The 27,657-nt window shown below is 38.3% G+C and overlaps 2 protein-coding genes across 2 annotated transcripts; both read left to right on the top strand.

Moving 5' to 3' along the window:
• Nucleotides 1–334: 334 nt before the first annotated feature.
• LOC5508790 (endoplasmic reticulum resident protein 44) lies at nt 335–19,218 on the top strand. Its single transcript, XM_001629282.3, has 14 exons — nt 335–530; nt 709–784; nt 1,003–1,042; nt 1,570–1,639; nt 2,098–2,202; nt 13,860–13,976; nt 14,137–14,205; nt 14,839–14,885; nt 14,978–15,035; nt 16,764–16,995; nt 17,218–17,291; nt 17,476–17,543; nt 17,793–17,877; nt 18,257–19,218. Exons 1-14 carry the CDS (start codon nt 489–491, stop codon nt 18,458–18,460), a joined length of 1,287 nt encoding a protein of 428 aa, XP_001629332.1. The 5' UTR covers nt 335–488; the 3' UTR covers nt 18,461–19,218.
• A 631-nt stretch (nt 19,219–19,849) lies between these two features.
• Nucleotides 19,850–26,498, top strand: LOC5508791 (ADP-ribosylation factor-like protein 5B). The gene is made up of 9 exons (XM_001629283.3): nt 19,850–20,100; nt 20,621–20,681; nt 20,818–20,872; nt 22,200–22,292; nt 22,369–22,452; nt 23,621–23,671; nt 23,761–23,835; nt 25,228–25,253; nt 25,327–26,498. Exons 1-9 carry the CDS (start codon nt 20,055–20,057, stop codon nt 25,370–25,372), a joined length of 537 nt encoding a protein of 178 aa, XP_001629333.1. The 5' UTR covers nt 19,850–20,054; the 3' UTR covers nt 25,373–26,498.
• The last annotated feature ends 1,159 nt before the right edge of the window (nt 26,499–27,657 follow it).

The following is a 27,657-nucleotide window of genomic DNA, read 5'->3' as shown; positions in this document are numbered from 1 at the left end:
AGATAAGCTATATCAGATAACGTTGATTTTTATCCAGATCGTGTATAAATATATATTTCTTATCATTTATATTGCATAAATTTGCATAAATTTGATTTTTTCAAAGTATTTGTATATTTTTCGTGATTTGGGATCCCTGTGGTTTTCCATACAAGCCTTGTATGGGAAAATTCGATGCGGTTTTTCGGGGTGTTTGCGTGCTACGATTTTTTTAGAATTTTAGTGTGTTATAAAGGGGGACTTAATTATTACAAAAACGTTGAAAAACCTTGTGTTGCAATTAGTCCGATCTTAAACCGTAGATTGACTGGACTAACGGTAAAACTGCTCAGCCATCGTCAAAACTGGATCGAGCTTCTATCTCGCATGCGCAGAATAAACCAGTCACACGTTGCCGTGTCAATAGTAAACGTACGGAGATTTGCGCATTAAATCATAGGGGTCCGGCGTTCAATTCAATATTTTGCTAGCTGTTTACCAGCTATACCATGGCTTCTTTCTCAAACTCTTGGCTTCTTTTAGTTTTTACGGTAGGGAAGCATTACATCGTGTCATCGCATATCTCTTCTTTGAAATGATGCAATGTTTATTGCTATGAATTGTGCCGTTTCCTGAGAAATTAGCAAATCTTGTAGTGGTATCGAAACACGAGTTACCTACAGGAACTGATCAAATACGTTGCCAATGCTTTCCTACTTTCCTTTTCAGATATTTTATTATTTCAGTCCTACAATATGCAGCAATGTAGTGATATTAGATGAAGGAAACTTCGATAAAGTAATCGGTAAGAAGCCTTTCCCTTAGCTAATGTTATTCATTATTTATCTCTATTGTACTTCGTAAGTTTTCGCCATCTCTCATTTCCTCATTTCATTATTTTTTTTCCTGATTTTGTTCTAAATAAAACTTCACCACTTATGCTTTAAGCGGTGTATACATAAGTTGTCACTTCATTATTGTCGTTTGTTTATTACAGTAATAGTCTGTGTTATCTTTTTTTAGCTGAAAACAAGTTAGTCTTCGTTAATTTTTACGCCGACTGGTAAGTGGCTATCTATCTTGTCTCTCGAACTCATCAAACATGCGGGCTTGCTAGTATTACTAAATACATAACTCAACCAAGTGTTACTTCTTAAACTACTAGATGAAAATGTTCGGTATGCTGATATGTTATTGTTTGTTAAAATTTTAAGATTGCATCCTGAAACTATATAAAATATGGACTATAGTCTATAAACTGTTCTATATTGCTAATTAGAGACTAAACGTAATATAAGTAAACCAAAGAAATCGTGGTAAATCTCCTCACGCATATATTAACTTACTAATGTCTATGCGACATCTTTATCTACTAGATTATTTCTAAAAGAGATAAAATAAATGTGTATTTCTAAGTGAAATAATTTAAAAATAATTTACATTTAAAAGTGAATAACATTTTCTCTATTTATAATAATTTTATACTTGGTAGATGTTTCCCCTAGCCCAGCAAAATACAGAGAAAAGTGGCCTCTGCTAGCAGGGAAAACTGATGTGTGATTACTGAATTAGATCATGTGCTATTTTCAGGTGTCGATTTAGTCAAATGCTGTCACCCATTTTCGACCAAACATCAGATATAGCAAAAGAAGAATTCCCAGTAAGTATATCTTAGCTTCTGTAATGCTCTTTCTGTAATGATATCATCATCATCATTATAAAACATGTTTTGGTGTATCCTTTCAAAGTTGCGAATGATTCTTTTCATTATTAGTCTACTTTGCTGACGTTTTAAGATTTTGTGTTTTAGACTATTATTAAGTTTGTATTTTTAAATTCTTAAGAGCAGACAATACTAGTGACAGACACCTTATCGAGACACCTTATCGGTTCTTAATCAAGAGTTTAGAATGTATTCAAGATTCAAAATTTTTATTCCTCAGATTTTCTGACAGTCTGCTCAAATATTAGAGCATGGATGTCAGCAGACTGTTTTTATTGAACAGCATAAATGAACGTAATTGAACTACATAATGCCAAATTTTAACCAGTGTAACCATGTATTTGAGTGTTGTAGGAACATCAGATGTAATGTAAAGCCTTATTGCTTATTTTTAGAGTGACCTAGTGCTTGCAAAAGTAGACTGTGACAGCCATCCTGAGGTTGGGCAAAGATTCCAGATAACCAAATACCCAACTTTAAAGCTGTGGAGGAATGGACAGGTGGGTTACTCTTTTAACTTATCAGTTATCATTATGAGAAAAGTCCTGTTAAAGAGTGATTTTAGATTTGTTTTGGTTTAAAGTTAATTTTGAATCACAAGAATCAAACTTCTGGTTATTCTAGAACTAACATAAAATTGCAGGTGAAAAATAAGAAAGCATTGGGCACGTTATGAAACTTTCTTTTCTCTGCTACATGGCACATAGTGCCAGGTAAGCAGAGAACCAGTTGTAATGGAAAGTGGTAAACTATGTGATAAAGTTCCCGTGGTCCCCAGGGGATTCCTGTAGATACACCGCCCTGTCTGTCTGTAAGAGCACATATTTGTTGGTCAGATTGACAGATTCTTTTAAAGTATGTTCTTGTCTGGCTCAGCACAAACTTGATTGCAATAGATGTTGAGCTAGTAACTCTACAATATTATGCACTTTTATTGGAAAATATGTATTCAGGAGCTCTGCCTTTAGGCAATGGCTGAATCTATATAACGCATGACTACATGTGCTAAAGTAAGGGAACTCTGGCTGAATCTATATAACGCATTACTACATGTGCTAAAGTAAGGGAACTCTGGCTGAATCTATATAACGCATTACTACGTGTGCTAAAGTAAGGGAACTCTGGCTGAATCTATATAACGCATGACTACATGTGCTAAAGTAAGGGAACTCTGGCTGAATCTATATAACGCATGACTACATGTGCTAAAGTAAGGGAACTCTGGCTGAATCTATATAACGCATGACTACATGTGCTAAAGTAAGGGAACTCTTGCTGAATCTATATAACGCATGACTACATGTGCTAAAGTAAGGGGACTCTGGCTGAATCTATATAACGCATGACTACATGTGCTAAAGTAAGGGAACTCTGGCTGAATCTATATAACGCATGACTACATGTGCTAAAGTAAGGGAACTCTGGCTGAATCTATATAACGCATTACTACATGTGCTAAAGTAAGGGAACTCTGGCTGAATCTATATAACGCATGACTACATGTGCTAAAGTAAGGGAACTCTGGCTGAATCTATATAACTCATTACTACATGTGCTAAAGTAAGGGAACTCTGGCTGAATCTATATAACGCATTACTACATGTGCTAAAGTAAGGGAACTCTGGCTGAATCTATATAACGCATTACTACATGTGCTAAAGTAAGGGAACTCTGGCTGAATCTATATAACGCATTACTACATGTGCTAAAGTAAGGGAACTCTGGCTGAATCTATATAACGCATTACTACATGTGCTAAAGTAAGGGAACTCTGGCTGAATCTATATAACGCATTACTACATGTGCTAAAGTAAGGGAACTCTGGCTGAATCTATATAACGCATGACTACATGTGCTAAAGTAAGGGAACTCTGGCTGAATCTATATAACGCATGACTACGTGTGCTAAAGTAAGGGAACTCTGGCTGAATCTATATAACGCATGACTACATGTGCTAAAGTAAGGGAACTCTGGCTGAATCTATATAACGCATGACTACGTGTGCTAAAGTAAGGGGACTCTGGCTGAATCTATATAACGCATGACTACATGTGCTAAAGTAAGGGAACTCTGGCTGAATCTATATAACTCATTACTACATGTGCTAAAGTAAGGGAACTCTGGCTGAATCTATATAACTCATTACTACATGTGCTAAAGTAAGGGAACTCTGGCTGAATCTATATAACTCATTACTACATGTGCTAAAGTAAGGGAACTCTGGCTGAATCTATATAACGCATGACTACATGTGCTAAAGTAAGGGAACTCTGGCTGAATCTATATAACGCATTACTACATGTGCTAAAGTAAGGGAACTCTGGCTGAATCTATATAACGCATGACTACATGTGCTAAAGTAAGGGAACTCTGGCTGAATCTATATAACGCATTACTACATGTGCTAAAGTAAGGGAACTCTGGCTGAATCTATATAACGCATTACTACATGTGCTAAAGTAAGGGAACTCTGGCTGAATCTATATAACGCATTACTACATGTGCTAAAGTAAGGGAACTCTGGCTGAATCTATATAACGCATTACTACATGTGCTAAAGTAAGGGAACTCTGGCTGAATCTATATAACGCATTACTACATGTGCTAAAGTAAGGGAACTCTGGCTGAATCTATATAACGCATGACTACATGTGCTAAAGTAAGGGAACTCTGGCTGAATCTATATAACGCATGACTACGTGTGCTAAAGTAAGGGAACTCTGGCTGAATCTATATAACGCATGACTACATGTGCTAAAGTAAGGGAACTCTGGCTGAATCTATATAACGCATGACTACATGTGCTAAAGTAAGGGGGCTCTGGCTGAATCTATATAACGCATGACTACATGTGCTAAAGTAAGGGAACTCTGGCTGAATCTATATAACTCATTACTACATGTGCTAAAGTAAGGGAACTCTGGCTGAATCTATATAACTCATTACTACATGTGCTAAAGTAAGGGAACTCTGGCTGAATCTATATAACGCATGACTACATGTGCTAAAGTAAGGGAACTCTGGCTGAATCTATATAACGCATGACTACATGTGCTAAAGTAAGGGGACTCTGGCTGAATCTATATAACGCATGACTACATGTGCTAAAGTAAGGGGACTCTGGCTGAATCTATATAACGCATGACTACATGTGCTAAAGTAAGGGGACTCTGGCTGAATCTATATAACGCATGACTACATGTGCTAAAGTAAGGGAACTCTGGCTGAATCTATATAACGCATGACTACATGTGCTAAAGTAAGGGGACTCTGGCTGAATCTATATAACGCATGACTACATGTGCTAAAGTAAGGGAACTCTGGCTGAATCTATATAACTCATTACTACATGTGCTAAAGTAAGGGAACTCTGGCTGAATCTATATAACTCATTACTACATGTGCTAAAGTAAGGGAACTCTGGCTGAATCTATATAACGCATTACTACATGTGCTAAAGTAAGGGAACTCTGGCTGAATCTATATAACGCATGACTACATGTGCTAAAGTAAGGGAACTCTGGCTGAATCTATATAACGCATGACTACGTGTGCTAAAGTAAGGGAACTCTGGCTGAATCTATATAACGCATGACTACATGTGCTAAAGTAAGGGAACTCTGGCTGAATCTATATAACGCATTACTACATGTGCTAAAGTAAGGGAACTCTGGCTGAATCTATATAACGCATGACTACGTGTGCTAAAGTAAGGGGACTCTGGCTGAATCTATATAACGCATGACTACATGTGCTAAAGTAAGGGAACTCTGGCTGAATCTATATAACTCATTACTACATGTGCTAAAGTAAGGGAACTCTGGCTGAATCTATATAACGCATGACTACATGTGCTAAAGTAAGGGAACTCTGGCTGAATCTATATAACTCATTACTACATGTGCTAAAGTAAGGGAACTCTGGCTGAATCTATATAACTCATTACTACATGTGCTAAAGTAAGGGAACTCTGGCTGAATCTATATAACTCATTACTACATGTGCTAAAGTAAGGGAACTCTGGCTGAATCTATATAACTCATTACTACATGTGCTAAAGTAAGGGGACTCTGGCTGAATCTATATAACGCATGACTACATGTGCTAAAGTAAGGGAACTCTGGCTGAATCTATATAACTCATTACTACATGTGCTAAAGTAAGGGAACTCTGGCTGAATCTATATAACTCATTACTACATGTGCTAAAGTAAGGGAACTCTGGCTGAATCTATATAACGCATGACTACATGTGCTAAAGTAAGGGAACTCTGGCTGAATCTATATAACGCATGACTACATGTGCTAAAGTAAGGGGACTCTGGCTGAATCTATATAACGCATGACTACATGTGCTAAAGTAAGGGGACTCTGGCTGAATCTATATAACGCATGACTACATGTGCTAAAGTAAGGGGACTCTGGCTGAATCTATATAACGCATGACTACATGTGCTAAAGTAAGGGAACTCTGGCTGAATCTATATAACGCATGACTACGTGTGCTAAAGTAAGGGGACTCTGGCTGAATCTATATAACGCATGACTACATGTGCTAAAGTAAGGGAACTCTGGCTGAATCTATATAACTCATTACTACATGTGCTAAAGTAAGGGAACTCTGGCTGAATCTATATAACGCATGACTACATGTGCTAAAGTAAGGGAACTCTGGCTGAATCTATATAACTCATTACTACATGTGCTAAAGTAAGGGAACTCTGGCTGAATCTATATAACTCATTACTACATGTGCTAAAGTAAGGGAACTCTGGCTGAATCTATATAACTCATTACTACATGTGCTAAAGTAAGGGAACTCTGGCTGAATCTATATAACTCATTACTACATGTGCTAAAGTAAGGGGACTCTGGCTGAATCTATATAACGCATGACTACATGTGCTAAAGTAAGGGAACTCTGGCTGAATCTATATAACTCATTACTACATGTGCTAAAGTAAGGGAACTCTGGCTGAATCTATATAACTCATTACTACATGTGCTAAAGTAAGGGAACTCTGGCTGAATCTATATAACGCATGACTACATGTGCTAAAGTAAGGGAACTCTGGCTGAATCTATATAACGCATGACTACATGTGCTAAAGTAAGGGGACTCTGGCTGAATCTATATAACGCATGACTACATGTGCTAAAGTAAGGGGACTCTGGCTGAATCTATATAACGCATGACTACATGTGCTAAAGTAAGGGGACTCTGGCTGAATCTATATAACGCATGACTACATGTGCTAAAGTAAGGGAACTCTGGCTGAATCTATATAACGCATGACTACATGTGCTAAAGTAAGGGGACTCTGGCTGAATCTATATAACGCATGACTACATGTGCTAAAGTAAGGGAACTCTGGCTGAATCTATATAACTCATTACTACATGTGCTAAAGTAAGGGAACTCTGGCTGAATCTATATAACTCATTACTACATGTGCTAAAGTAAGGGAACTCTGGCTGAATCTATATAACGCATTACTACATGTGCTAAAGTAAGGGAACTCTGGCTGAATCTATATAACGCATGACTACATGTGCTAAAGTAAGGGAACTCTGGCTGAATCTATATAACGCATGACTACGTGTGCTAAAGTAAGGGAACTCTGGCTGAATCTATATAACGCATGACTACATGTGCTAAAGTAAGGGAACTCTGGCTGAATCTATATAACTCATTACTACATGTGCTAAAGTAAGGGAACTCTGGCTGAATCTATATAACTCATTACTACATGTGCTAAAGTAAGGGAACTCTGGCTGAATCTATATAACTCATTACTACATGTGCTAAAGTAAGGGAACTCTGGCTGAATCTATATAACGCATGACTACATGTGCTAAAGTAAGGGAACTCTGGCTGAATCTATATAACGCATTACTACATGTGCTAAAGTAAGGGAACTCTGGCTGAATCTATATAACGCATGACTACATGTGCTAAAGTAAGGGAACTCTGGCTTAATCTATATAACGCATGACTACATGTGCTAAAGTAAGGGAACTCTGGCTGAATCTATATAACGCATGACTACGTGTGCTAAAGTAAGGGAACTCTGGCTGAATCTATATAACGCATGACTACATGTGCTAAAGTAAGGGAAGTCTGGCTGAATCTATATAACACATGACTACATGTGCTAAAGTAAGGGGACTCTGGCTGAATCTATATAACGCATTACTACATGTGCTAAAGTAAGGGAACTCTGGCTGAATCTATATAACGCATGGCTACATGTGCTAAAGTAAGGGAACTCTGGCTGAATCTATATAACGCATTACTACGTGTGCTAAAGTAAGGGAACTCTGGCTGAATCTATATAACGCATTACTACATGTGCTAAAGTAAGGGAACTCTGGCTGAATCTATATAACGCATGACTACGTGTGCTAAAGTAAGGGAACTCTGGCTGAATCTATATAACGCATGACTACATGTGCTAAAGTAAGGGAACTCTGGCTGAATCTATATAACGCATTACTACATGTGCTAAAGTAAGGGAACTCTGGCTGAATCTATATAACTCATTACTACATGTGCTAAAGTAAGGGAACTCTGGCTGAATCTATATAACTCATTACTACATGTGCTAAAGTAAGGGAACTCTGGCTGAATCTATATAACGCATGACTACATGTGCTAAAGTAAGGGAACTCTGGCTGAATCTATATAACGCATTACTACATGTGCTAAAGTAAGGGAACTCTGGCTGAATCTATATAACGCATGACTACATGTGCTAAAGTAAGGGAACTCTGGCTGAATCTATATAACGCATTACTACATGTGCTAAAGTAAGGGAACTCTGGCTGAATCTATATAACGCATGACTACATGTGCTAAAGTAAGGGAACTCTGGCTGAATCTATATAACGCATTACTACATGTGCTAAAGTAAGGGAACTCTGGCTGAATCTATATAACGCATGACTACATGTGCTAAAGTAAGGGAACTCTGGCTGAATCTATATAACGCATTACTGCGTGTGCTAAAGTAAGGGAACTCTGGCTGAATCTATATAACGCATGACTACATGTGCTAAAGTAAGGGGACTCTGGCTGAATCTATATAACGCATGACTACATGTGCTAAAGTAAGGGAACTCTGGCTGAATCTATATAACGCATGACTACATGTGCTAAAGTAAGGGAACTCTGGCTGAATCTATATAACGCATGACTACATGTGCTAAAGTAAGGGAACTCTGGCTGAATCTATATAACGCATGACTACATGTGCTAAAGTAAGGGAACTCTGGCTGAATCTATATAACGCATGACTACATGTGCTAAAGTAAGGGGACTCTGGCTGAATCTATATAACGCATTACTACATGTGCTAAAGTAAGGGAACTCTGGCTGAATCTATATAACGCATGGCTACATGTGCTAAAGTAAGGGAACTCTGGCTGAATCTATATAACGCATTACTACATGTGCTAAAGTAAGGGAACTCTGGCTGAATCTATATAACGCATTACTACGTGTGCTAAAGTAAGGGAACTCTGGCTGAATCTATATAACGCATGACTACATGTGCTAAAGTAAGGGAACTCTGGCTGAATCTATATAACGCATGACTACATGTGCTAAAGTAAGGGAACTCTGGCTGAATCTATATAACGCATGACTACATGTGCTAAAGTAAGGGAACTCTGGCTGAATCTATATAACGCATGACTACATGTGCTAAAGTAAGGGAACTCTGGCTGAATCTATATAACGCATTACTACATGTGCTAAAGTAAGGGAACTCTGGCTGAATCTATATAACGCATTACTACATGTGCTAAAGTAAGGGAACTCTGGCTGAATCTATATAACGCATTACTACATGTGCTAAAGTAAGGGAACTCTGGCTGAATCTATATAACGCATGGCTACATGTGCTAAAGTAAGGGGACTCTGGCTGAATCTATATAACGCATGACTACATGTGCTAAAGTAAGGGAACTCTGGCTGAATCTATATAACGCATGACTACATGTGCTAAAGTAAGGGAACTCTGGCTGAATCTATATAACGCATTACTACATGTGCTAAAGTAAGGGGACTCTGGCTGAATCTATATAACGCATTACTACATGTGCTAAAGTAAGGGAACTCTGGCTGAATCTATATAACGCATGGCTACATGTGCTAAAGTAAGGGAACTCTGGCTGAATCTATATAACGCATGGCTACATGTGCTAAAGTAAGGGAACTCTGGCTGAATCTATATAACGCATGACTACATGTGCTAAAGTAAGGGAACTCTGGCTGAATCTATATAACGCATGACTACATGTGCTAAAGTAAGGGAACTCTGGCTGAATCTATATAACTCATTACTACATGTGCTAAAGTAAGGGAACTCTGGCTGAATCTATATAATGCATGACTACATGTGCTAAAGTAAGGGAACTCTGGCTGAATCTATATAACGCATTACTACATGTGCTAAAGTAAGGGGACTCTGGCTGAATCTATATAACGCATTACTACATGTGCTAAAGTAAGGGAACTCTGGCTGAATCTATATAACGCATGGCTACATGTGCTAAAGTAAGGGAACTCTGGCTGAATCTATATAACGCATGACTACATGTGCTAAAGTAAGGGAACTCTGGCTGAATCTATATAACGCATGACTACATGTGCTAAAGTAAGGGAACTCTGGCTGAATCTATATAACGCATGACTACATGTGCTAAAGTAAGGGAACTCTGGCTGAATCTATATAACGCATGACTACATGTGCTAAAGTAAGGGAACTCTGGCTGAATCTATATAACGCATGACTACATGTGCTAAAGTAAGGGAACTCTGGCTGAATCTATATAACGCATGACTACATGTGCTAAAGTAAGGGAACTCTGGCTGAATCTATATAACGCATGACTAAGTGTGCTAAAGTTAGGGAACTCTGGCTGAATCTATATAACGCATTACTACATGTGCTAAAGTAAGGGAACTCTGGCTGAATCTATATAACGCATGACTACGTGTGCTAAAGTAAGGGAACTCTGGCTGAATCTATATAACGCATTACTACATGTGCTAAAGTAAGGGAACTCTGGCTGAATCTATATAACGCATGACTACATGTGCTAAAGTAAGGGAACTCTGGCTGAATCTATATAACGCATGACTACATGTGCTAAAGTAAGGGAACTCTGGCTGAATCTATATAACGCATGACTACATGTGCTAAAGTAAGGGGACTCTGGCTGAATCTATATAACGCATGACTACATGTGCTAAAGTAAGGGAACTCTGGCTGAATCTATATAACGCATGACTACATGTGCTAAAGTAAGGGAACTCTGGCTGAATCTATATAACGCATGACTACATGTGCTAAAGTAAGGGAACTCTGGCTGAATCTATATAACGCATGACTACATGTGCTAAAGTAAGGGAACTCTGGCTGAATCTATATAACGCATGACTACATGTGCTAAAGTAAGGGAACTCTGGCTGAATCTATATAACTCATTACTACATGTGCTAAAGTAAGGGAACTCTGGCTGAATCTATATAACGCATTACTACATGTGCTAAAGTAAGGGAACTCTGGCTGAATCTATATAACTCATTACTACATGTGCTAAAGTAAGGGAACTCTGGCTGAATCTATATAACTCATTACTACATGTGCTAAAGTAAGGGGACTCTGGCTGAATCTATATAACGCATGACTACATGTGCTAAAGTAAGGGAACTCTGGCTGAATCTATATAACTCATTACTACATGTGCTAAAGTAAGGGAACTCTGGCTGAATCTATATAACTCATTACTACATGTGCTAAAGTAAGGGAACTCTGGCTGAATCTATATAACGCATGACTACATGTGCTAAAGTAAGGGAACTCTGGCTGAATCTATATAACGCATGACTACATGTGCTAAAGTAAGGGGACTCTGGCTGAATCTATATAACGCATGACTACATGTGCTAAAGTAAGGGGACTCTGGCTGAATCTATATAACGCATGACTACATGTGCTAAAGTAAGGGGACTCTGGCTGAATCTATATAACGCATGACTACATGTGCTAAAGTAAGGGAACTCTGGCTGAATCTATATAACGCATGACTACATGTGCTAAAGTAAGGGGACTCTGGCTGAATCTATATAACGCATGACTACATGTGCTAAAGTAAGGGAACTCTGGCTGAATCTATATAACTCATTACTACATGTGCTAAAGTAAGGGAACTCTGGCTGAATCTATATAACTCATTACTACATGTGCTAAAGTAAGGGAACTCTGGCTGAATCTATATAACGCATTACTACATGTGCTAAAGTAAGGGAACTCTGGCTGAATCTATATAACGCATGACTACATGTGCTAAAGTAAGGGAACTCTGGCTGAATCTATATAACGCATGACTACGTGTGCTAAAGTAAGGGAACTCTGGCTGAATCTATATAACGCATGACTACATGTGCTAAAGTAAGGGAACTCTGGCTGAATCTATATAACTCATTACTACATGTGCTAAAGTAAGGGAACTCTGGCTGAATCTATATAACGCATGACTACATGTGCTAAAGTAAGGGAACTCTGGCTGAATCTATATAACGCATGACTACATGTGCTAAAGTAAGGGAACTCTGGCTGAATCTATATAACGCATGACTACATGTGCTAAAGTAAGGGAACTCTGGCTGAATCTATATAACGCATGACTACATGTGCTAAAGTAAGGGAACTCTGGCTGAATCTATATAACGCATGACTACATGTGCTAAAGTAAGGGAACTCTGGCTGAATCTATATAACGCATGACTAAGTGTGCTAAAGTTAGGGAACTCTGGCTGAATCTATATAACGCATTACTACATGTGCTAAAGTAAGGGAACTCTGGCTGAATCTATATAACGCATGACTACGTGTGCTAAAGTAAGGGAACTCTGGCTGAATCTATATAACGCATTACTACATGTGCTAAAGTAAGGGAACTCTGGCTGAATCTATATAACGCATGACTACATGTGCTAAAGTAAGGGAACTCTGGCTGAATCTATATAACGCATGACTACATGTGCTAAAGTAAGGGAACTCTGGCTGAATCTATATAACGCATGACTACATGTGCTAAAGTAAGGGAACTCTGGCTGAATCTATATAACGCATGACTACATGTGCTAAAGTAAGGAAACTCTGGCTGAATCTATATAACGCATGACTACATGTGCTAAAGTAAGGGAACTCTGGCTGAATCTATATAACGCATGACTACATGTGCTAAAGTAAGGGAACTCTGGCTGAATCTATATAACGCATGACTACATGTGCTAAAGTAAGGGAACTCTGGCTGAATCTATATAACGCATGACTACATGTGCTAAAGTAAGGGAACTCTGGCTGAATCTATATAACGTATGACTACATGTGCTAAAGTAAGGGAACTCTGGCTGAATCTATATAACGCATTACTACATGTGCTAAAGTAAGGGAACTCTGGCTGAATCTATATAACGCATGACTACATGTGCTAAAGTAAGGGAACTCTGGCTGAATCTATATAACGCATGACTACATGTGCTAAAGTAAGGGAACTCTGGCTGAATCTATATAACGCATGACTACATGTGCTAAAGTAAGGGGACTCTGGCTGAATCTATATAACGCATTACTACATGTGCTAAAGTAAGGGAACTCTGGCTGAATCTATATAACGCATGACTACATGTGCTAAAGTAAGGGAACTCTGGCTGAATCTATATAACGCATGACTACATGTGCTAAAGTAAGGGAACTCTGGCTGAATCTATATAACGCATTACTACATGTGCTAAAGTAAGGGGACTCTGGCTGAATCTATATAACGCATTACTACATGTGCTAAAGTAAGGGAACTCTGGCTGAATCTATATAACGCATGACTACATGTGCTAAAGTAAGGGAACTCTGGCTGAATCTATATAACGCATGACTACATGTGCTAAAGTAAGGGAACTCTAATCTTTTGTGCTTGTGTCTTGATAATGGAAAGTGCACATCCATTTAATTTCATTGGTTAACTCCCAGAATGGAAAGATGATGAAGTACATGGGAGCTAATTATATCCATGGAGATTCGCATGAATAATTATCAAAGAGAATAGAAGATCCAATTTAATAGTTTGCTTATTATTATCATTTTAGCCTGCCAGGCGTGAATACAGGGGACAGAGGTCTGTTGATGCCTTTTCAAACTACTTGAGGAACCAGATGAGAAGCAGTATCAAGGAATTTCACTCACTTAGCGATATGGGGCTAAATGTAAGTTTGCTGCAGTTTGCAAATCTTACCTACCCCCCCCCCCAAAAAAAAAAAAAAACATGCGATTACAAAATTTAATATACTGTTCATATCAGTGAGGTCTGTTTTGTCTATTATAAATAAAACCCTATTTATGAATAATGCATTGTTTGCTTTATAGTCAAAGAAAAGAAACATCATTGCATATTTGGAGAGTAAAGAAGGGGACAATTATAAAAAATTTGAGAAGGTAAGAGAATTAACTGGCACAATTTGTAGAATGCCGTTCTGTAGTGCCTCTCAAGAATGGGTTCTGGTTTGACTTCCTGTTCTGGTGGACATGACAGAAATAACCCTGAACTTGCGCACTTCGAAGAATTGGACAAAGAAAATACAGTTTCTTACAATGGCCATCAGTTCCTTGTATTCCAGGCTGATTTTCCCTTTACAAAACAAAAATAACTTGTGGCTGAAATGCACATACCCAGATTTTGGCTTTTTCCTTGATCATCCTTGCGCTATGTATGAGCTCAGGGACAAAGCTCAAATTTAACGACACTAGAAAAAGTCGCATCAATTTAAAACAAGCTGCATTTGATATTTTGTTTATTACTCACTAAGTACTGTACTTATGGGAATTTTCCGCCTTAATTTGATGTGAAATAAGCTAATTGGAAACGTCAAGTCATGTTTTACAGTCATGTTGTTCTGATGCCTTTATTCCAAGTTTTTTTTTTTTTGGGGGGGGGGGGGTTCTCTGGTGTTTCTACATACCTCAACAATAAAAATCAATATTAGTCCTACTGTAAACTTTGTGTTGTGGTCAGACATGAGTTGTACGGTGGCTGTATTTTCTTCAATTTTTTATTTTTTTATTTTGCAGCTTGCAGAGGAATTTAGAGAGGATTGTGAATTCCATGTTGGAGTAGGGTATGCATTATATGGTGAATTGCTTTCTTGGAAGAATCTGTTTAATTATTTTTCTTCCTATAACTGTATGCATTTTTGTTGCCAATTCACAGGGATTCATCTGCTAAGGAGAGGAAAGTTGGAGATAACCTTGTATATAGACCAGAAAATGTGAGTTGTCTTTTATAGATATTGCTTTGTTTTTTGACATTTCTTTGTCTCATTGTTTCAAACTTGTATCCATCTCAAGATATGACTTAAATTGAAAAGGAAAGCATATATCCTTATTTGTATGTGTAATCTAACCCACATCTTGCTGTCAAGCAAGCTATTCTCTAGCTACGGGCTCTTAATTTAGGTTACTGTATTAAGGAATATTTTGATTTTGAATGAATGAAGGTTAAGGTTCACTCAGCGCGGGTACAGTAAATGCCCTCAAAATTCAGCCCAGCGCGGGTACAGTACATGCCCTCAAAATTCAGCCCAGCGCGGGTACAGTACATGCCCTCAAAATTCAGCCCAGCGCGGGTACAGTACATGCCCTCAAAATTCAGCCCAGCGCGGGTACAGTAAATGCCCTCAAAATTCAGCCCAGCGCGGGTACAGTACATGCCCTCAAAATTCAGCCCAGCGCGGGTACAGTACATGCCCTTAAAATTCAGCCCAGCGCGGGTACAGTACATGCCCTCAAAATTCAGCCCAGCGCGGGTACAGTACATGCCCTCAAAATTCAGCCCAGCGCGGGTACAGTACATGCCCTCAAAATTAAGCCCAGCGCGGGTACAGTACATGCCCTCAAAATTCAGCCCAGCGCGGGTACAGTACATGCCCTCAAAATTCAGCCCAGCGCGGGTACAGTAAATGCCCTCAAAATTCAGCCCAGCGCGGGTACAGTACATGCCCTCAAAATTCAGCCCAGCGAAGGTACAGTAAATGCCCTCAAAATTCAGCCCAGCGTGGGTACAGTACATGCCCTCAAAATTCAGCCCAGCGTGGGTACAGTAAATGCCCTCAAAATTCAGCCCGGCGGGGGTACAGTACATGCCATCAAAATTCAGCCCAGCGCGGGTACAGTACATGCCCTCAAAATTCAGCCCAGCGCGGGCACAGTAAATGCCCTCAAAATCCAGCCCAGCGCGGGTACAGTACATGCCCTCAAAATTCAGCCCAGCGCGGGTACAGTACATGCCCTCAAAATTCAGCCCAGCGCGGGTACAGTACATGCCCTCAAAATTCGGCCCAGCGCGGGTACAGTACATGCCCTCAAAATTCAGCCCAGCGCGGGTACAGTAAATGCCCTCAAAATTCAGCCCAGCGCGGGTACAGTACATGCCCTCAAAATTCAGCCCATCGAAGGTACAGTACATGCCCTCAAAATTCAGTCCAGCGAGGCCCTTAAAATTCAGCCCAGCGAGGGTACAGTAAATACCCTCAAAATTTAGCCTTGAAGACCACTTTACCTCTGGCTTTGACTTTGAAAACAGACGGGGGTGACCTGTGAAAATCTAGCTTATAATGAATGAGTCAATCTGTCCATGAATCAATTGATCAATCAATCATTGACCAGACCTGAGTCTGTATTATATGATGTAATCTATAATGCACATTCAGACAGTTGAGTGATGGCGTATGTCAAATTCAGCCAATCATGATGCTGCGCTGCGGACAAGTGGAGTTAGCTAAAAGAGAGGGCTTTTGTTGCTTGTTCATTTTTTGGACGATGTCTGACACATTGGCCACCTGGTGTGTTCTAACACCACAGAATTTCCAATAATTTGAAAACGATCATTTCTGAATAACCCCAAGTAAAAGCCAGTTAGAGGCCAGATATGAAAGACTCTTGAAGTATTTGTGTCTATGGATTCAGTCTGACTGTTGCTGTTTGTAATTTTTCTGCAGAAGGGACCAGAGGGTGATATTGTTTACACAGGAAGCCTGACAGACTTTGAGCATTTGAAGCAGTGGACTAATGACAAATGTATCCCACTGGTGCGGGAGATCACTTTTGAGAATGCAGAAGAGCTGACAGAGGAGGGAAAACCCTTCTTGCTCTTGTTCTACGACCCTAATGACCACCATAGTATTGAGGAATTCAAAGAGGAAGTCGCCAAGCAGCTTGTTGGCGAAAAAGGTTTGATTTCACAGTTTATTCTTATTTTTCCTTATTATCATATAAATTCCAAATTAAGTCCACATGAATATATAAAGGACACCAAAAAGGATGTGTTAATTCATGTAGTTATTTTTTTATATTTTACAATCTTATGTTATTTGATAGTTATCCAACCAAATCTAATTGATGTTACAGTTTGTATTGTATAGCTTCTTAACTTTTTGGGTTCTAAATTTTCAGGTCAAATGAACTTCCTTATTGCTGATGGACACAAATTCTCCCATCCCCTCCATCACCTTGGCAAGTCCCAACAGGTTAGTATAGATACGTATCTAATCTATTTTTATTTATTTCATTTATTTTTTCATATGTTCATTCTAGCCTTGTTACGTCACTTACCTCATGATAGTAAAATGATTTATGTTTCTAGACACCCTAATTTGATAAGAGCATGGGGAACCCTATCTAAATCTCTATTTTTGTTCCCTTTTTTTTCAGGACCTACCCCTCATTGCCATTGACAGCTTCAGACACATGTATCTCTTTCCAAAGTTTGAAGACATAAGGTGAGATTAGTAGAGTTTTACAAGATTATCCATCATAACTTCAAGTATTTACTCTACCTATTGATGGCCCCTTTTATGGACTAGTCTGTCAGCCTGGTCAGTTAGCCAAACTTGTCGTTAAGTAGGATGTATAATAAACCCATGTTTGGCATTAGGCAACATCTCTGGGATAATAATAACAACAACAACAACAAAAAACATTGTGTTGAAATCAATCTATGTAAACTTAGATAAAATCCTTTTCTATAGAATACCTGGACGACTGAAGCAATTTACCGATGATCTTCACTCTGGAAAGCTTCACCGAGAATTTCATCATGGTCCTGACCCAACAGTAAGTGGCCTTCTAAGCATCTTCTCTGAAAAGTATATGATACACAGTCAGGGGCATATTCAAGATCTATTGAAGGGTCTACCAGCTGATAAAACTTCTGGCAGATGGTCCATCTCCTATAAAATGTATGGTGGAAATGGGGAGCATGGGTCCATGTGTGGCTACACCCGTTGGCTACAGATGTCCTATGATGGCCTATTGTCCCACATTGCCAAATGATGCCATTTGTTAGTGATTTCAACAAAAATAAAAATAAAAATTTGTGCAAGATTATGATGGTGTGTGAAATTATCAATTTTCACAATATTTTCTTTTTGTATGGTATCCATTTGGTTTTTAATCTCTTTCACTAAATTTGTTAATTCACCTGTATTTACAGCCTGACACCCATGCAGCCCCTGGCGAGCCTCGTGTGCCTCATGGTGACACTGGCGACTCCACTGAACCGAAACCTGACGCAGGCACACAGCCTCAAGGCAGCTCAGGAGACAAAAGAAAGACCAAAACATCACCCCCAGAAACAATCTTTAAAAAGCTCTCTCCAAGTTACAACCGTTATACCCTTCTACGAGATGAGCTATAAGCATCTGTTGTGAATTGGTTTGGAATTTCTTAGTGAAAGGGAGTCAAGAAATGCTTTGCTGGTTGCATTTATTTATTTTAGGGTAGTTTAAGTTTTGCTTGCACTAGGCTTACCACTCTGATGAATACAGTATTCAAAAGACAGCAAGCACTGAAGACACCCTAGCCAGTTTTATATTTATAGCAATATTACATACTAATAGTGCCATCACTGCTAATGGACAGGTTCTAAGATGCAAAGTAACCACCATCTAGAGACTGCTGCAAAACAAGACCTCAAAGTGGTGTTGCTTATGCCATGGAGTTACTAAAATAACACACATTATAAGACATGAAAGAAAGTGTACGGGATAATAGAATAACTTCCCTAGGATGTGTTCGGGTAATTTGTTAATTTGGAAAACTGCTTGCTATGACTTTTGCATCTTACCCTTTGATTTTTTACTCTGGACTCTTTATTTTGTCAGTATGTTAGGTTTTTGGGGAGGGACAGGGGTGGGGGGGGGGGGGGGTAAATAAGAGAAGAATGTGTGGTGTGTGCACACACATTGTTTGTCATGTCATAATTCACCGACTATCAGATGAGTCACAAGGGTAATAAAAAAGCTGATAGAGGGAAAGCTATTTCTTAACTTGGTATATATTTGGTCAACATACATTTTCCTGTATTACAATAAAATGATCTAGAACTGTCTGATTCCCAAGTGCATATTTTTCCAGTTTCATCCATTGGTTTTGAATAAAAGATTTTTATATTGATTTCCATTGAGTGTTTATTTGCAAACAAAAAAACCCTGTTATAGAGTGGTTTTCAAAAACCTGTGAAATACTATTTAGTTTATTTAGTACTAATACACTGTAATCTCTTTGTTCTCTTTTGTTCTGGCTTGACCATTACACTTTAACAATTACATTTTGTTGCACTGTATTTTGAAAACCACTCTATGGCAGGTTCCAAGGAGTCTACAAGGTACATGTTTTCTTCCCCCCCCCCCCGCTGCCAGGGGTTCATTTTCTCATCAAGGATTGTCAAATACTTTTCTTTTTTCATATGAACCTATGACTGTGCACCCCTCAGCAAATCCTGGCTACGCTCCTGATATTCATTGAATCCAGAGGTTAGAGTTATTGGCAGGATGGGGGGGGGGGGGGGGGGGGGGTTCATCACTTGTTGTTCCCTTTAAATAAGCACAGGTATTATGTAATTGACCCATTTATTTTAACTTTTTCCTGCATTATGTCTTTAAGACACATCTGGTTTTTATTAGAGGCTTGAGATCAACAAGAAAATGAATTCTTTTATGATGTGCGGGAACACGGACTGCGGGAAACTCGCGTCGGATCCCGCGGGATCCTTCATGTCATAAAACACACGAAAGAGAGGCTACCGTATTGAGCATGCGCATTGCGGCGTCTAAGATTCGTGAAATCTGTTGTGGAAGAACGAAAAGATCGAAGAACAGAGCGTCGATGAGCAAAACATAGTGGATAGACTTCAAAATGGAGCACAAATAAGAAAGCTGAACCATCATATTTATATCTTATCATTTTTCCAAGTTATACAAGTCCGTAATCGTGGTGTAGATGGGGACGAGATGGGTCTACTTTTTGCCAAGTTTTTCAGTTGGTTCAGCAATGAAGGTAATGTCCATCTTCGTCTTTTCCTTACAAATTTTTTGTCCAGGCAAAGATAGTCTTCGTCTCTTACAAAGTCATGTTTGGTTTGTGTCTGTTGTCGTCATAAATAAGCGTGCCTTCAGAATAGAGATGTAAGCTTTTTATGATAAGTTAAAGGTTTCCAACGGAGTGAGACTTGCATGACTCAAAGATATCTCACTTGTTTATCTTCTCACAACAAAATGACAAATAACCTTTTATTTCACTTAGCCTAAGACCTTTAAAATGCTCTGTGAAGAAGTGATTTCGATTTAAATCTTTGTGGTTGATGGCTGAATCTTTTGCTTACTGTGGGTTTTAATGAGACTGTAATTTATATACCTCTACATACAACTTATTGTTTAAAAAATATAAGCCAGAAAAAGGTTATGTGTATCATAATTGATTTGCTCGACCTGATCAAATGAAACACTAGCAATATTTAAAGATCTGAGCATTAAAATACTCACCTTTTCAATCATACTTTATTTTTTAATCTTTGCAGAACACAAAGTAATCATAGTGGGTTTAGACAATGCAGGGAAGACAACCATCCTTTATCAATTGTAAGTAGTAATTCCAATATAGCAAACAAAACATGTAACACTTGCACAGCCTTTGTTGTTCTACTAACCTCTCCCCCTGCTACCAACATGGAAAGTTCTTTTGACGATTAAAGACATTTTCATTCCAATTCTACAGTTTAATGAATGAAGTAGTCCACACTTCACCAACAATTGGAAGCAATGTAGAAGAGGTATACTATTCTTATACTTACAGTGGGAGATGTTTAATATGACCCGTTGATTAGTACTTTAGTAGAACACAGATAATCTCTCCCCCCAACACACATACACAGACATAACAACTCAAAATCACTTCAAGTTTTCTAGAAACATTTTTTTAATCATTTCTACTCTGGTAACATGGATCCTACTGTATGCTTGCTTGATATGTTTTAAACTTGATCGTCTGTGGTCTAGGGTAAGGGTTCACAAAAATACATTAAGCATGCTTGTTGCCCTTGGTGGGTTTTTTTAATTTTTTGCGGTCTCTACGGAGGATGTCTAATTTGCAAATTGCTACTGTTTCTTATTCAGGTTTCTTCTTTGTTCAATAAGTGTGCAATGTCTATAAAGCATTATTTTATAGTGATGATGGGACATTCTCCGATTGGTCGGCTGTACTTTCCTATACAGCCTGTGGGCAATACAGATTTTTCCTGCCGTTGTGTTAGTTTTGAACAAAACAATGTGATTCTTACGAAAAGAAAACATGCTAAAACTCTCATAGCTTTACATTTCTGAGAGAATATTTACTCCACTATCTGTTGTGTTAAAACAATAACAGTTCAGAAGAAAAATGAGTGAAGACGACCATTCCGAAAGTAAAATTTACTACAAAGATTATATGGGACAACAGAACAGTCATGGCTAATGAATAAAAGCAGAATCAATTCTACTAATTTCAGACACACTGCAATTATTGAGAGTGGTGACGAAGATAAGATTGGGACAGCATGCTTAGTACTGTAGCTAGCCGTTTTAAGTGACTTTTTACTTTTGAACGCTAGCTTGGTTTGGACCTGACTTGAATGAAACCTTATGAAACTGCTTTTTCACAGATTTCTAGAGTTCTTTAAATCATCTTTAGACTTGAGCATTTGCGATCTATGGCTTAGTAATGGATTGTGAATACTTATTGAAATAAAAAAAAAACATTTGCAGCATTGGATAATGCATGACCTTGGCATGTGGCTAATTTGTCTCCATACAGAACAGTAATAAGTATTTACAATAAGATCAATAGGAATAATGATAAACTAAAGTTTAGAATTAAAAGATATTCGAGCAGGATCAGAAATAAGTATATGTATTTAAACGAATCATGGAAGATTCATCCTGAGTGTAGAAAACAAGTTTTTTTTACTTTCGTCGAAGAAAAAAAGTTAAGAATCACAATCCTTGCTATACACACCCTGGGTCTTCTGCCTTTTAAGATATCTTAATATCCTATTAAGACAAAAGTTATAGAATAGAAGAGACAAGAATACTAAAAATACTTTGTATTGTTGCATTCGTCAGATTGTATGGAAGAATATTCATTTTATTATGTGGGATATTGGAGGACAAGAGTCTCTTCGTTCAGCATGGAATACATATTACACTAATACAGAGGTAAGTTTAAGTTCTTTTATGAGCCAGTTACAAACTGTTTGCTTTGCCAAGCCTTATTCTTCTATTTTTTTTTCAGTTTTTAATTTTAGTTATAGATAGCACAGACAGAGAAAGGCTTGCCATTTCAAAGGCAGAGCTCTACCAAATGCTTGCCAATGAGGTGAGAGATACTAGTTTTTCTAAGTACTTGTCAAGTTCACTATTAATCCCAGGATGGGTGCCTAGGGTCTCTCTCATTATTACTTTAAGGCCCTCATGTTTTACAGTGTAATGCATACTACCATGCTTGACCAGTGAGGCAAAGACAAGGTAAAATGCACATCAGGGCCCGGTTCCTGAATGGCTGATTAACTTAACCCTCGATCAGCGCCTAATCCCAGGTTAAAATTCGCTAATCATATGTTAGCTAACCTACGGATAACTCACTGTTCCCGAAAGCCAAGTAATCCCCCGATTTACTAACCCTGGATTAAGCAAGTGAAAAACTGGTTTGACGAGTAAAATTTACACAGAATACACAGTAGATCAATAGAGGGCAACTCAGATGTACTTTTGGTGGTTTAATTTTCGCAGAGAAGCGCCAAAACACCTCTACATCGCCTGTAATTACCACCATTTCATGGCCAAAAATGTCATTTTGAATCAATACTGCAACAAAGGTCACATACCAAAGCGAAATGTTAGGACATTTGATCCCTACGTTGTTTTGTGTGTCTTTTTTGTCAGCAACTTCATTTTATGAAACTTTAGTTCTAGGTACTACCGGTAACCGTAAATTAGCGAGTTAACCCACCTCACGAGCAGGGTTAGATTTTACCTCCAACTAACCCAGAAATAGCGCTAACCAGCGTTTCAGGAACAGAACTAATCGGGGGGTAAAAATTTTATGGTGAGTTAGGGCAAATTTAACCCTGGGTTAGCGCTTATCAGCTTTTCAGGAAACAGCACCGGAACATTATGGAATCCTCCTAGTTAGAATGTTTGAGCAAATTGAAAGAGTGAATCTCACTTGATAATTGGCTTTCTATGGATGAAAGAACCTGACATGTTAAATAACCTGTTCGGCGTAATTCTGTGCCTTCACAGAGTTTTTTTTGTGGAAAACAAATTCCAGCTGGTTGCTATTATTGCCATTTGTGTATGAAGCATTTTTGTCAACTTAGAAATGATCAAAGTTAATTTGCAGCTCTGTTTTTTTTTTTCTCTATTTATGGAACTTCTTAGCGGGGAACAATGACTTTTAGCTTATGACTAGTGTATAAAAAAAGTAATAAAATATTTTTTACAGTTTTATTGTTTACTTACATTTCATCTCCTCATGTTAATAGGAACTCAAGCAAGCAGCTTTATTAATTCTTGCCAATAAGCAAGATATCAAAGTAAGTATTAGAGACAAAAGACTTTTTTAAAGATTTTGGAATTACTGTACCTATGGTGATAAAAAATAATATTATAATTTAATCCACAGGGATCCATGTCAGTAGCAGAAATATCTGAACAGCTTAATTTAGCATGTATCAAAGACCATGGTTGGCATATACAGGTAATGTACTGGATAGGCGCTAACCGCTGGATAAAATCCCTATCCAGCGAATAGTACTGCAAATAGCGTTGCACAAAGCATGGATAGAAGGCTGGATAACTATCCGCTGCATAGCCATCATTTACCACTAAATGGCTTCACGTTTCCATGGTAAATATGCAAAGCATGCGCTGTTTTTCCTTCAAACAAAAAGGCAACCGTTGAGAAAGCTACTAAAAGTGCCAGAAAACAAACAGTTTATTGAGGCAAAGTGCATGTAAATCATGGAATGATCACAGGGGATATTGTTTCCCTTCTTTCTGTCTTTGGGGGTCACATATCTCGACAGAACGGACAATATAGTTTGATTCCATTCCTGGAATCAAACTATAGAGCCAGAGCTGCATGTAAGTTCATAGTTCACTGTAAATTTACCAACTGTAAAATTCGTTGTTTGCATGTGTTTCAACTTTTACTGTGTCTAAAATTATTCTAAATTCAGACAAAGAAATTGAAAGCAAGACGCCATTTTGTTTTTTCTTCACATTTATTCGGTGGATAAGACCCCTACCATCCGGATCACTTTAACTGCTGTATAACTTTTATTCTGGCTTGTGCAACCGAATCACGCCACTCGGATAACTTTTATCTGCTGGATAAGGATTTAACCGATGGATAAGACTTATCCAGGCTTTGTGCAACCGGCCCCTGAAGATCTCATTACCTTGTTATAACAGTATGTTACAATACAGTACACATTATACATCTACCATTATACAGTACAGTACATATTATACATGTACTATACATACGTACATCTCATTATCTTACTACTACATTAGAGTGGTTTCCAAAATCCAGGGCAACAAAATGTAATTGTTAAATTGTAATAGTCAAGACAGAACAAAAGAGAAAAAAGACATTACAGTGTATTAGTATTAAATAGACTAAATAGTATTTCACAGGTATTTGAAAACCACTCTATGTACATAACTTGGCATATACTACTTAGGATGTGTTGGGGATGACTCATTTTTTTGATATTTTGCACCTAAAGATCAGGCAGCTTGGATGCATATGCTGTATTGTGAGAACTCTTGGCCACTGCTAGACCACTAGAATAGTTTTCACATTATCATCACAGAGTGTGATCTATGAAAAAACGCTAGAAAGTACAGTAATAACCAGGAGCACCCAAAGTTGATGGGCAGATTTATATGTAGTGAAATCACTGGCAGCTTTAAGCATTGGAAAGTGTCTGTTTCAGTAGTGTTAGTCTGTGTATGGGAATGAAATGAAAGAACATAAGAATGTTCGTAACCATAGAATGTAGTTTCAAATGTGAAAGTAGTTACATTTTTTATTTATCTTTACTTAGCCCAGCATATGATTAACCCATTATTTTTATTCCAGGCTTGCTGTGCTTTGACTGGGGAGGGGTAAGTACTGTAATTGATACGTGAAGTGAAGTGTATATGAGCTTAACACTGGTGTATTATGTCTATTTTTCAGATTGTATCAAGGTCTAGAATGGATAACTACACAACTTAGAAAATAGATTTTGCAATTATACATCTATTTTTATGATTTTTGTTTTTGCTATTATGCTATGGTAAGAGTAGCCCCTGCATGATAACAGATAAGATGGTAATCAAATGACTTTCTTTCATTTAGAATACTAGGTATATAGTATTGCTGGCATCTGTAGATAGCTCTTTACCTATGGGAGGGAAGGGGGTAGTTTCGAGTTTTTTTTTTTTTTTTTTTTTTTTTTTTTTTGTACGGGGATGCATGTCTTACCAAATTTAAAGCTAAAATCAAGGGATTTTTGTGTGACAGAGTTTTTTTTTTGCCTTTTTGGTCAGATTCTGTCATCAAGGACTCGTCTGGTAATGCACTCTTTCAAAATTGGTAAATTTAAAGAAGACGTTTGGGCATGACAGGCCGGTAATAAGGGGGTTTGAAGAACCATCCACGGAACGGCGAGTCAAATGTTGAAAGAAATTGTTCTTCTAAATAGGTCGTGGATTTCTTAGACAAGTATCGCTGTACTGAAATCTTATGAATAGCTTGGATTCTTTTCATACAGTAGATATATATATATATTTTTCTTTCTAATATACAATGTAATATTCTAAGTGGGATTCCAGCTTATTCAGCCTGCTTATTTTCTACTCTACACTACGTAGAAAATAAGCCAGCTGAACTACGCTACACTACACACGGTTTGGCTGTAGTAAAAACTGCCCTGTCCTTGAGAATCATTGAAGTAATACTGTAAGATGGGGCTTCTATATTTACTTGATTATGACTCACACTTACTTTTCATCTTCATGGAAAACCAATTCCAAAATAATCCCTTTTGGGGCGTGGCCAAGGTCCCATACCAAAGTGGAGGGGACTGGAACTATGGCTACGCTTTGTATTTTATTCCACGTCGACATTATAGTACTTTTATTTAAATACCGTAGAAATGATTGAGGAGCAAGTGCTTTTCTCTTTTGTAGCAATAAGATAAGCACATCCTGAACTATATCGAGAATATCACTGGTTCTACAAGCATAGAAGATATTTTCTCGCTTTGCTGGCCACTCCTTTTATACTGAGTTGACCTTAAAAATAGCATACAAATCAGTATTTTAAACGAAATATAAAATGATGATTAAAGATTTTGATCGTGTAAAGAGTGTTTGTGGCCCTTTTTAATTTTAAATTATCTGCAACCTAGGCCAATAAAGCGAAACCGTCGTCTGTATAAATACAAATCTCGATATGGGCAATCCGCATGTCACACAAGAAATTGTAACTGCGCGCCATTTTCATAATGCGCACAAGAACTGCAACAAACTTCTTCGAGTAAACATAGTTATTGTGCTTCGTAACGCAGTGATTTTGGCTATAAATTTTGCTATTATTTTCGATGGGGGGGGGGGAGGGGGGCGTAAGGTGCCACTAGAAATTTTTGCGGTCTAAAGGGGGGACGTCAAAAGTGTTTGGATTTAAAAGGGGGGTCACTGATTCCTTTGGGTGTTGTCTCTACTATATAATTTGACGAAGTGTCTAATCAGAACTTGGCATGTACAATCCAGGAGTCCAGGATACGTATTAAGCCACATTTTATTTATGCGGGGGGTGGGGTATGACCCGCCGCCACCCACCATTTTGGGGATTGGGGGGGGGGGGAGTATGGAAGCCCGCCGGTAACCTTACGACCCGATGATGGCGGGGGAAGGGAGGGGAGGGGTATGACAACCTTACGAGACCGACCGATGGTGATGACGGGGGGGGGGGGGGGGGGGGAGTAGGCGGCCCGTCGATTACGACATACACCAATTCAGGGAGGGTATAGAGCGCTTCCACTGGCAAATAGATTCCCATTTGAGGCAACTTTCCATGCATAGGGCCTATTCGCACTAAGCAAATGTTTGTTTGTTTTAACAAAAAAGACTGTCAACGCTAGCGGGAAACGTGAGAATGCGTTTGTTCGACCAGAACAATTTTCAACGATCTTCAAAGGCTACGCTGGCCTGTTCTGGAGGCGGCCAGAACTAGGTCAAACGTCAAGTTTTTCAATTAACACCAAGCTTTACTTGAGCAGAAGTTGTTGTTTTTGATATTTATGGAATAAATTTACTACCAGTAAGGCGATGAGTTGTGCAAAAATATTCCAAGGAAGCATTGTGATCAAACGTAAACAAATTCTGCAACTCGGCTTTTTCGCGTGAGAAATCCGAGTCTAATTTTGATTGAGGTTTGGGTCGCGTTCGGCTTTTTGTTTGACCTCTTAGTGCGAATGCGATTTACAATCGATCGGGCAGGACAAAATTTGGCTGGCTGTTTGTC

Source organism: Nematostella vectensis, chromosome 2 (assembly GCF_932526225.1).
Source record: "Nematostella vectensis chromosome 2, jaNemVect1.1, whole genome shotgun sequence".
Lineage (NCBI taxonomy): Eukaryota > Metazoa > Cnidaria > Anthozoa > Actiniaria > Edwardsiidae > Nematostella > Nematostella vectensis.
Note: the sequence above shows the minus strand (reverse complement) of the source record. Positions and strands in the feature narration are given on the sequence as shown.

Coding starts and splice junctions, on each gene's coding strand:
- LOC5508790 (XM_001629282.3), top strand. CDS start 489: ATGGCTTCTTTCTCAAACTCTTGGCTTCTTTTAGTTTTTACG. Junction 2,203..13,859: donor AGCTGTGGAGGAATGGACAG/GTGGGTTACTCT, acceptor TTATCATTTTAG/CCTGCCAGGCGTGAATACAG. Junction 15,036..16,763: donor TTGTATATAGACCAGAAAAT/GTGAGTTGTCTT, acceptor ATTTTTCTGCAG/AAGGGACCAGAGGGTGATAT.
- LOC5508791 (XM_001629283.3), top strand. CDS start 20,055: ATGGGTCTACTTTTTGCCAAGTTTTTCAGTTGGTTCAGCAATGAAG. Junction 20,101..20,620: donor CAGTTGGTTCAGCAATGAAG/GTAATGTCCATC, acceptor TAATCTTTGCAG/AACACAAAGTAATCATAGTG. Junction 20,682..20,817: donor ACAACCATCCTTTATCAATT/GTAAGTAGTAAT, acceptor CCAATTCTACAG/TTTAATGAATGAAGTAGTCC.